Source organism: Vulpes lagopus, chromosome 20 (genome assembly GCF_018345385.1).
Source record: "Vulpes lagopus strain Blue_001 chromosome 20, ASM1834538v1, whole genome shotgun sequence".
Classification (NCBI taxonomy): Eukaryota; Metazoa; Chordata; class Mammalia; order Carnivora; family Canidae; genus Vulpes; species Vulpes lagopus.
Window position 1 is genome coordinate 36,561,666 of NC_054843.1, and position 12,346 is coordinate 36,574,011.

Genomic DNA, 12,346 nt, shown 5'->3' on the forward strand with positions numbered 1-12,346 from the left:
GCAGAGGGAGAAGCAGGCTCCACGCAGGGAGCCCGACGTGAGACTCGATCTGGGGTTCTCAGGACCATGCCCTGGGCTGAAGGCGACGCTAAACCTCTGAGCCACCCAGGGATCTCCAGACTAAACTTTTTAGAATAATATTCAGTGTTATAAATATTCTCATTGTCAAACATTAATTCTTTATATTTTTAAGTGTTTTAAAAATAAATCTGTCCTAATACGTTTTTTTTTTTCTGATAGAATGCTTCATTTAATTATTATTAGGCCATTTTTTTCTAAACTTAGTTTAAGAAGAAATGTATTTAAATCTAGATTTGACTTTTCTGCAGAAAACATTGCATGCAGTTTCTTTAGCTTCTAGTCTGCTTAAAAATACTTTAATTCATTCTTGTAGATTTTCACAGAGTACAATGCCAACATAGACATATGGCAATGTCATATACTAGTCATTTGTCTTCCTTTCTAATGGTTTTTCCCATTTATTTATTTTATGTGTGTAGGCTGAGACCAGTGATGTGCAAAGAGTTAGGTATTGTTGAAATTGAAGGCAGAACAGTTCCTAGTGAGAAAGACATGAGGCAACAGAATAAAAAACAGGAACTTCTACAGATCACATAAATGTTAAGAAAAATGCACAATGAAGAATGAATTTGAACATATTTTACCTGAAAAAAAAAGTAAGACCACAAAATACAGGTTTGTTTATAGTCTGTAATCTTATAAAGCTCATTATTTTATATTATATATATTGAGCACCTATTAGGCGTGACTTATATGCACAGGGTTTATAAAAACTGATTTTAACAATAACTTTTTGAGTAAGGTAGAATGGGTATACGTCCCTGTTTATAGATGTAAAACAATGAAACTCTAACTATGTCAAACTGAAAGTGATACTTGGATCTTATGGCTCTGAGTGATACTATTTCAGATCTTTGGCCTTAAAAAGAGACTACTGTTTAAAGCAGGAAAATTACCCTGGACGTCATCTGTCTAATGGATAATTTAGCTAACTTTTCCAAGCAGTAAATAATCCCATGGTTACCCAAGAATTTATTTTGTTCTCCCTTTGATCTCATAGACAACCTAAAAAACATTCCTTTCTTTCCCCATCCTCCTGTTATCCCACAGGTAATCACCTTCTGGCAAATTCTCTTCCCTTTTGGATGTCAGTGCTAAATGAGGTGAAGCATTTGTGAAGGGCCCTCACTCTTAATAGTTATACTACTCTGCTGGTTGAGAGCTCTCTCTGGATTGTTCAAATTCTTCAGAGCTGAAAAGTTTCCTCATTTGAAGTAGTCAAGGAAATAGTATCCTGAGAGAGAAAGATCAGTGAAATGAAGAAATTTCTGTTAGAACCTTCTTTATCCAAAATAAGAACACTTTTTTTAGGAGAAATTTTCCACTTAAATTTTAGGTCTCAAGGACAAATAGAGTATTTAATTCAAGTGCATAGGATGTTTAGGTCAAATACATTATTAACTATAATACCTGTTAATGAAATCAATTGTTACATAATTAGGAAACCTATAATTCATAAAAAATGATAAAATATCTTAAGTGGAGACAATTCTCGTAAGAGAGATTTTATAGTCCAGTGCATAAAATTTGTGTCAGAGCAACACTTCACTTCTTTACCACTGATAATCACACTTCACTTGTTAAGACAGTTTCTAAATTGTTGATATCTTTAAGCTAAATAATCTTGAAACACTAAATTAAAAACAAAATAGTAATTTTATAATTATTGTCTTAATCTTTCTGAATAGGAAGTCACAGGTGCTATTATGTCTAGAAATATGTGGCAACGTGTATATTTATGAGCTTGATATGGAACACAATTTATGTGCAGTAAATACATTTTTGAGAAGAAAGGCAAAGTGTTCTGCTTGCCAGGAATTTTCCTATTAATGAAGACCTGTTGTATGATGTAGCCTTTATTTAGAACCCATAGATTTAGAGTCCTTACACACATTGTTCATAGTTAAAATTATGTGTAAATCACTGTGCACACATTAAGGAACAATATATTTTCATGTTTTTTTAATCCTTTAGAGATTGTTCTTAAGTATTTTTGTCAGAACAGTAATTGTGCATAAAATTAGAAGGTAATAGATGATCCTTGAGTGAATATACTGATGTATTTTCCTCCAGGGACTTTGCTAATGTCATATACTGCCAAGGGACACGATATTTTTTATCAGTAAATTATGTATAACTATTTCTAATGTTTTGCAATAGTGATTCTCTTTCTGAAGCATTGCTCCATTTAGAGAAAGTAAAATAGGCTCTTAAGTACATAGTAAGAATTCAAATTTTAATGTTAGAACCAAATTATCCAAAGCATTAAGTAGAAATCTGGATGGGTCATTTTCACTTAGTGCTAATTTCTAAAATATTTAAATAGTAACGGCATTATTACTTTTCAACAAATAATTTAATACCGTGAGGAGTTATTCTCATTGCTCAGCACTGCAAATGGTATCTAAAGACCCAAGTTCTGTGTGGAATTTAGTGGAAGAATTTAATATTATCCATTCATTCACTAAATCAAAGTTGTTTGGACTTTACATAGGCAGAGAGAAAGAAGAATGTCTTACAGGATGAAGAAACAGCAAGTCACTTAGCATAGCTGGGCATTGAGTTCCTCTTCATGACAGAAGAAACAACACAGTGGTGTGAAAAAATAAAATGCTAGAAATTACCTCAACAAACTTGTTCTCAAAATAGAAGTCATCTGACACATCCTAAAAATAAAATCCTAAAAAACTTTCATAATTATTTTTAAGTCTTTCAAAGATATTCTAAAAACTTGCTTAGACAAGCTGTCCCATGGTTTATCAATCTTTACATTAATAATAACTATGATTTTCTGAGTCAACACTTTCCATGCTTTGAATAAAATAAGCCATTTATAATACAGAACCTGGCATAGATTAAATACTCAATAAATTATTCTCATTTAAACCTCACCCATCAAACTCCCACTAGTTTCATTTTATTCAATCTCATGTTATGCAAATTTTCTTCCATTAATATCTCCTCCCCATTTTTCAAATATCCAGACATTTAGAATGGTTTACCATTACCATGTAAAGCAAAAGTCCTGAGTGAGTCTTTTGAAAGTTAAAAGAGGAAATCTATATTTTTCTACACAGCAATTTATATTTTCCACCTTCTCTCTCCCCATATAACTGTTAGATATGCTTACATTACATTGTGTCAGATATTCCTCTAAGCCCTTATGTACAGTGACACATTTAATCTTTGACAACCCTGGAAAATAAGAATTATTCACATTTTAAAGATGAAAAGGTTAAGAAACTTGTTTAAAGTCAAATCAGTATCAGTTAGTGGTTTAAGGTTTGGTATAAACAATTTGTAAATCCAGAATTTTGTAAGCAATTTCTTTTACTTGAAGACTTTACCTGATTTTTCTTCTATTCTACAGTTTTCCTTCTATTTGTGTACACAACACAACACAGTTTCATTCCAAGATTGATTTCATCTGATGCTCTTGATGTCAATCATTACGTCTTAACCACTGTGAAACATTGGTGTATGAGTGGATAGAGGGCAGGGATTTTTAATGTTAACTCACTACAGACCTAACATAATGCACAAAAAATTACAGGTAACCTACTAAAAACAATTGATTGGTGCAGTCTTGGGTATTCTATTTGTCTCCAAAAAGTTGGCTGGGAATGAATATGGATTATCCAAACTTCTCCAAATCTATTTTCTGTGGCCTTAAATTTTCACTTAACTCAAGTGAGATAACATATGAAAAAGATCATAATAGAATTTCTGTATTATGGTTCAGGCTGCCAAAACAAAATACCATGGATTGAGTGACTTAAACAACAGAAATTTACTTCTCACAGTTCTGGAGGAAGCTAGAAGGTTAAGATCAAGGTGTCTATATGGCCAGGTTCTGATGAAAGCTCTCAGCAGCAGACAGCTTGCAGCCAGCTGCCTTCAAGTTGTGTACTCACATGGAAGAGAAAGAGAGACAGAGAAAAGAGGGAGGGAGAAAGGGAGAGAGAGAGTTAGCTCTGGTATCTTTTATAAGGACAATAATCTCACCATAAGGGCCTCACCACTGTGACCTAATTTGAGCCTAGTTTTCTCCCAAAGGTTCCATCTCCAAGTACCACTACAGTGAGGCTTAGTGCTTCAACATCTGCATTGTGTGGAAAACACAATTCAGTCCATAGCAGTTTTTTAAAATAAGAATATGCTACTTTCTAAAGTCTTAAATACACAAAATAAGTACATTCCCAGCAAAGAGATAGTTCTGTAGAAATGCTAAATATGATTTGATTGTGATTCAGAATCACTTAGGGAAAATAAACTTGAAAAATCATTTATGCTTTCTATTTCTAAAGGTGGCAGTCTCAGTTTTACATTGACTTTTGAGTTGAATTTCATATTTCTGAACCATTTTATAGTTAAACTGAAATTTCTCCAAGTTTTCAATCACTTAAAAACTCCTCCAAAATGAGTACAGAATAGTAATATAAGTGGATTTATTGTTGAAGGGGCTCTTTTCATGCATTCTAGTCACGTGTGGTTCAAATTTATGATACTGTGTACTTGATTCATTTAAATCTTGACTTTCCATAACTCAGATGGTTGAATATTTAAAAATATTTACATAAGATGATTTTAATTTTCTTTCCTACCATTTTGTTCAAACTAGAAATCATATAAAATTTAATAAAATTATTTATCATAAAATAATTCTAACACTTGAATTAAAACTATATAGCATTTATAATTTCTGCATGATATGATCCTAGAAAGTCAGATGTTCTTTCCCTGGAGTTTATAGTTTTCATTTTAAGGGGAAACACATGACAGAATAGCTACTTGATAGAAACCCTAGCAATGATTTCAGAGATGGAATCATGTAATTTAGGATTCTCCTTGATAAGGTGCTAAATAAAACGGTACTTTAAGGTTACTTTCTGCTCTTCTAAATACCAGAAATTACTAACCTAAGTATTATTATTTGACATAATTTTCTCTTTGGAGCCCTTTATTAAGTGTCCAATAACCTAGTTGAAAGATGTTAAATCTAGAAAGTTTCAATTCTACAATCTTCTTTGTGTTTTGTGCATTGTCAACTGAAGAGGCTGCTAAAATATTGCCAAATCCATGGGGATTTACTCACTCCAGTGTTAATAGACTAACTCCCACAAATCATAGACTAACACTTGAGAATGAATAACAGTCTTTAAGATATATGATGTATTTATCTGAATAGTAACAAAGACTTGGCTATCTGTAAAGAAACTTCAGAAGGCTGCATTTTTTTATTGCTATGACAGTAGGAGAGAAATGAGAGAAACAATATAAGATTCCCACTGGGACTTAGCCATCTAAATTATATATTATTTTTGCATTGTTAGGGGGATACTTATCTGATCTTCAATTTCAGTCACATATTTTAGTTGCTCAGAATAGAAATTAAAGACAGACTTTAGTTCTAACAGTGATGGGGGAAAATAAAAAACAAACCAACAGTATTAGTTTTTTTGAAAAAAAAAGATGTATATTCACAAATAGACATGCAGAGTAACATTATCAATATCTATAATATTTTTGAAATCTTAAAAATCTTGGACTATATGTTGACTTATTTTGCTGAGGAGATGAAGGCTAAAGTTGAAGTGTTTACTTCATAGATTATAAGAGTACATGTAGAACATTAATGAATAGAGTCAAATAAATACATGTTATACATTGCTTTCTCTGAAAGTCTTATTAATGTACCTATAAATATATCTGAAACCCATTGAAAATATATGCAATGATAAACATGATAAATTTACATTTATTTAAAATAAACTCTAAAAGATTGTTTTACTGTACAGATAAAGAGGGGAATGGTCCACATATCTGAGATCCTACTGTGAGAATGAAGATTACAAGCAAAATACATGAAATAAACCAGGGAAATCTCTCACCAATAATGATCTACATCTCAAGACTCTCTCTCTCTAGTTCATCCACCATGTACAAATGTCATGTGGTCCATATTTCAATTACAAAGATTCTGTAGGTGGATTGACCTGTAGTATTAAAGCTGAGCATGAATACATACCAGCATCAGAACAGAGAATCCTTCTTCAAAACATTTCAACATTAATAATAAAGAAAATGCAAGTACAAGTAAACAATAAGAAATTTGTATCCAGTGAAAATTATTTTCAATAAAAGAGGAGAGATAATGCATGCTCACCAAGGAAAAACATTTTCCCAGATCTTTAAATGAAATTCTTTTACTAAAATGAAAAAAAAAAAAAACACAATAAAACTACCACTTATTATTGTCAATAATATGCATCTACTCAGAACATCTACTAAGTAAGTACACAATGTGATTAAATAGAAAGGGTAGTTAAACCAAAGTCACAATCCATAGCAAAAGTCTTTTGGAAGAAATAAGAAGGAAAATCTATAATAGTGAAATCAAACAGAAGATAAACTTGGGAAATAGAACTAAAACAAAATGTAAATTAGTAAAATGATCATAAAAATAGTAAAGAGGGAATGGCATATATGCAACATAAAATATTGAGTTTCTACCAGTGCATCAGTGGATTTTCCAAGGAAGAAAGTAGAAAAAAATAATTATTAATCAAAAGTAGCATTTTAAAAAAGGATTCATAATTTCAAAACAAATGAACTAATCTGATTGGAACTTTAAAAAGTAGGTTTGCAGATGAATAAATGTTTGACTCAAGGCAAAATACAAAATATACCTAGGTAAAATATAAAAATTTAATAGAGGAAAACACAAAGAATTCTGATAGCAGTCACTTAGAAAAAGCAGGTTACTTAAAAAAGAATGGAAAACAAAAATCTGAAAGATTTCAGATTTATCTTGGTAGGGGGAGGCAAAAATTTTGAAACACTGGGGCACTTGGGTAGCTCAGGGATTGAGCATCTGCCTTGGTTCAGGGCATAATCCCGGGATCCTGGGATTGATTCCCACATCGGGCTCCCTACAGGGAGTCTGCTTCTCCCTCTGCCTGAGTGTCTCCTCTCTTTGTGTGTCTGTCATGAATAAATAAATAAAATCTTTTTTGAAAAAAAAAGTCAAAACACTGATAAATTGTTCTAAATTATTAAGTCATAAAAAACAGGGATTCTTCAGCCAATTAAGTGTTGATTCATAACAAAATAATACCTAAAAATTCAAGGTTCAAGGATGTTTTTATCATGAAATTTTCTTTTGAGGAGATGTGTGCTACGATTTGCTATCAAATTCTACATTATCTTTAGTGCATCAGTGAGGTTGAATGTATATTTTAATAGAAGAGCAGATATGAGAAGTTTCAAATTTTAGATAAATAGGAACTTTAAAAGTAACTGTAGATATTGAGATGAGTAAAGAGACCAACCACTGTCAAAAGAAGGTTTGTGGCTAGTCCCTTTGGATTTGTGATGCAGTTCTGAGATCATCAGAATCAAGATGATATTTTCATTAATATTATATTTATAGTAGAAAGAAAAACCCTAAAAGAACAACTTCGCACTATTTAAGCTAGTAGAAAAACTGAGTGGGTCTCATGATCAGTAAATAAAAATGATAAATATAATCTTGACAAATACTAGACATAGTACTTTAGAAAATAAACTTCAATAAAAATAGCATTATAATAAACTCTAATCCAATTTAAAAAAGAAAAGAAAGTACAGGGGCTCCTAGGTGGCTCAGTAGGTTAAGTGCCTCTTGATTTTTGCTCAGGTCATGATCTCAGGGTTGTGAGATGGAGCCCCACATTGGGCTCTGTGCTGGGCATGGAACCTGTTTAAGATTCTTTCCCTCTCTCTCTCTCCCTTTGCCCCTCCTCCCCTAAAAACTAAAAAAAAAAAAAAAAGAAAAAAAAAGTTCTATTTTACACTTTAGCCTCAAACCATAGACCAAAATACATTTTAGATGGATGAAAATATGACAATAAAAGTGTTAGAAGACAGCATAAATCTATATGTGTATATCTTATTTTGCCATCACATCATTGCAAAAGCATTTCAAATTGTGACCCACAAGTCAGACATCATAAAACAAAAGTCTGATATATTTGATCACATAAAATATTAAGGCTTATCCATCACTGAAAAGACAATAAATGAAGAAAAATAAAAATAAATTGCTAAAAATGTTTATTTTTCTATGAAGACAGTTGTTGAAACAGAAAATTTAGATAGAAAAATGGTCAAACTGAATAAGCAGCCATTTCAAAATTAACAAATTTATATAGGGGAAAGTAGTTAGACACATTTAAGGTAACTTGGAAATACTAAAAATAGATTGGCAATTTTTTTTAAATTTTAATAGATGATGTTAGTATTTATAGGGGGGAATCCTCACTTGTAGTTGATACAGGGTGAATTTATACAATCTTTCTACAATATAATTTGGCAATATTTATCTAAAGTCTTTAAACAACGTTTATGATGATTGGTCCAACAATAGCACATTTCAGAACTTATCTTCAAGAAATGAGATAACTACAGAGATGTATGAACAAGAGTGATTTCTCAGTTTCCCAAAAGAGTGCTCAGTTCTGAGAGTTATTCAGCAAACAAAGTAGAAATGATTTATGACTATCTGCATTCAGAGACTTGAGCAAAAAGTGTTGACTTGAAACTGAAGTATCTAAGTAAATAATAAGAATGGGGAATTCAAAGACATGGCAGGTTTATTTTTGCTTTCTTTTTCTTTCTTTTATTTTTATTTTTAGATTTATAGCCAATGCCAGAAATTAAGGAAAATTCAAGATATATAATAGAAAGGTACATTAACAATAGCTGCTAAGAGAGATTAACTTTTTAATGCTTATTTTAATATTCTTTGTTTTTACCCTTGGACAGTTCAATGTGTGCTTTCTTAGTTGTGCAATTTTCTTCCAGGTGGAGACTGAGTGACCTATAGCCTTAGTAATGCTTGTAGCGTTCTCATTTTCAATTTATGTCTTCTGAGATGACCTTGAGAGTTACATTGGAATGTTTTTTATTGGCCAGATCTTTATTCAGTTGTCCAGAACTCAGTTCATATGGTTACATTCAACTGAAGTGAAGCTGGAAAATGTTTAGCTCTGTATACTGAAGGAAAAGGAAGCAAGTTTGTTATTAGCTAGAAATATCTTCTTCCATATCCCCTTCTGATCAACTAAACATTTTCCCCTCTTTTCCTGCCATACTCTGTTCTAAGAGAAAACCTAATGTACTATCAAGCCCATGTAACCAACTCAAAGACTAATATTTTCAAATACACACAGTCCTCTTCATCATATCTGGATACATTAGTCCAGGGACAAATGAACCAAAAAACAAATATTATTTTTTTTAAAGATATTATTTATTTATTCATGAGACACACACAGAGACAGAGACATAGGCAGGAGAAGCAGGCTCCCTGCTGACAGCCCGATGTGGGACTTGATCCCAGGACCCCAGGATTATGCCCTGAGCTGAAGGCAGTTGCTCAACCACTGAGTCACACAGGCGCCCCCAAAAGACAAATTATTAATGCTCCCCTCTAGCCATACACAAAATACAATGCTAGAACACAGCCATGAGGAAATGCTTCTTAATATAGATGCTCCCATTTGGAAAGAAAGAATGGGAAACACTGAATAGTCATTATCCATAACAACTATGAAAACATGCCAGACTGGCCTTAAAAGATCCCTCTGCCTTGACAGTAGTTGTAATTCCTTAAAGAAATGGAGTTCTCTGTACACTCTTGTCTTTGCTTCCCCCAAGTCTACCCCATGGGAGGCTCAGTTTGTCTGTTACAGTCCATGGTCACATCTGAAGTGTTTGATTGGGAATATGCTCTTCATGGGAACTAGTCCACTTCTTGCACCAAGTTTGGGGATCTTGAGGTTATTTGAAGTTTTAAATAGACTTTTTTTTTCTATCTAGAAATACACTACTTTCACCCAATAGTTTCATTAAAAACACAGTAGACTCCTGGTATGTCATGCCTATAATAATACTTCAAGATCTTTTGAAGGTATAATTGTGAAGCCTAATTTATTTCTTTAGTTTCTCTATCCTCTAAATCCCTCATTTAGAATAGTAGTTACCATGAGATGTCTGCAACATGGACTTGGGAAGGTAGGCAGTATATTCAATCTGATCCTCAGCAGTAGGGCTGAGCCTTAGTGGGTTTAGTTGCTCAAAGCTTCACTTAGTTTTATCCCTTATTGTGTGACTTCCTTAAGTAGTTGATTTTCTAGACTTTTGAAGTTCCCTGTTGTCTAGGCTTTCTTTTGATCTTTCCATTTCTGCTTGAAAAATGGCTATCTTTTGCTGGGATCATCTCTTTCCTGTAATTTTACTAAAGGATAAATGTGAAAGTATATTATTAATCTCTATTTCTCCAGTTACTTTCTCTAAAACTACAAGTCAAATAGGCACTTAATCCTTTACATTGAGTATTCATTTCCTCCTAATGTCAATCACACTTAACCCAATTGTAACACCTTCCTCTCCTTGAAATACATTCTTCTCTTTGATCAGCTACAATGTACTCTGCAGGGTATTTTCCTCTCTCACTGTTCTTTCCTTCTCAGTCAGTTCTGCTGGAAGCGCTTTCTCTTTAGACTTTAGATATGGGAGTCCCTCAGTTCAGTTTTCAGACTTCTTCTCCTCTCTATCTAGACTTACTCCCTTGGGGAGTTCATCAATTGCTATAGCTTTAAGTAAGATTTATATGACAATAAATCCCAAGTTATCATTTCAGTGCCAGCGTTTCCCATGACATAATTTTATTTTTTAAACAATATAATTGTGTTCATCACACTAAACACACACACACACACACACACACACACACACACATTCACAGATATATATTCAGAAGGAGAAGAGGAAGGAAAGGCATAAAACCTTGCAAAATTGTATGTTTATCTGACCTGGCACCTGATGGCTCAGTTGGTTAAATGTTGGACTCTTGATTTCAGCTCAGGTCATAATCTCAGGGTTGTGAGATTGAGCCCTGAGTTGGACTCCATGCTGAGTGAGGGGTCTGCTTAAGATTCCACCCCTCTCTCCCCCTCTCCCTCATGTGATCTCTCTCCTTCTTTACTTTTTTTAAATATTTCATTTATTTATTCATGATACACACACAGAGAGAGAGAGAGAGAGAAGCAGAGACACAGGCAGAGGGAGAAGCAAGCTCCATGCAAGGAGCCTGATGTGGGACTCGATTCTGGGTCTCCAGGATCAGGCCTTAGGCTGAAGGCGGCGCCAAACCTCTGAGCTACCTGGGCTGCCCTCTCTCTCCTTCTTTAAAAAAAAAAGTTTTTATATGTGTATTTGTTTATCCAGTCTTAAAATATAAAGTCAATGGCAATTGTGATCAATGTGGCAAATGTTATATCTGCATGTATATTGTACAAATGAATATTTGTTGACTAGATGGTTGGTTCAATACACATTAGTGAAATTTTACCACAATAGAAATGGGCTAATTTTCAAAATAACTCATTCTAATGCAGATATATACTCTATACCTAAATAATGCATCATTTGTATGATTTTTATTCTATTCTCTAGATCCCAATGCTCTGGCTGGCCAGACTGGCCCTGATCATGCTCTTATAGGAGGAATAGTGGCTGTAGTTGTATTTGTCACGCTGTGTTCTATATTTCTGCTTGGTCGATATCTGGCAAGACATAAAGGTAGGTAATATTTAATAAAATATTCTTAAGTTTGGCAAAAAATATTTTAAAGACAGGCTTAAATCTTTAATATTAAATGAGTATATGTATATATATGACAGAGATGTAAATGCAAAATTATTTCAGGGAATTTCTGTTGTTTTACTTAATGAAAGTTCGATTTGGATTAATTTGGTAAAATAATGCTTAACCAATGGCCAAAGTTCACAGAGTGAGTCACTGGCTCAGAGGGAGAAATAAAAAGCAAGTTTGTAATTTATCTCCAGGATTGACATTCAACTATAATGTCAGACATTTGGTCAACATTTTTGTTTGTAGGTTTTAAGATACACATATGGCCATATAAGTGAAGGAAATATGTAATTTTCAAAAAGTATTTTATTTATCCATGGGAGATACACACGGAGAGGCAGAGACACAGGCAGAGGGAGAAGCAGGCTCCCTGTGGGGAGCCTGATGCAGGACTCGATCCCAGGACCTTCGGATCATCACCTGAGTCAAAGACAGATGCTCAACCACTGAGCCACCCAGGTGCCCCAAGAAAATATATAATTTGTTTTTTTGCAAAGGGCTGGGTAGTGAACTATTGACATAATCTACTTTTAAGTGGGGCTTTCAACATGAAGGATGACACGTTTGA

At 33.4% G+C, this 12,346-nt stretch overlaps 1 protein-coding gene across 1 annotated transcript in view; it reads left to right on the top strand.

Moving 5' to 3' along the window:
• Positions 1-12,346, top strand: part of CADM2 (cell adhesion molecule 2) — a 319,141-nt gene that overhangs the window by 298,750 nt on the left and 8,045 nt on the right. The window contains exon 9 of the mRNA XM_041734910.1: positions 11,581-11,706. Coding sequence (XP_041590844.1) covers positions 11,581-11,706 — 126 coding nt within the window. The remainder of the gene's footprint in view (positions 1-11,580; positions 11,707-12,346) is intronic.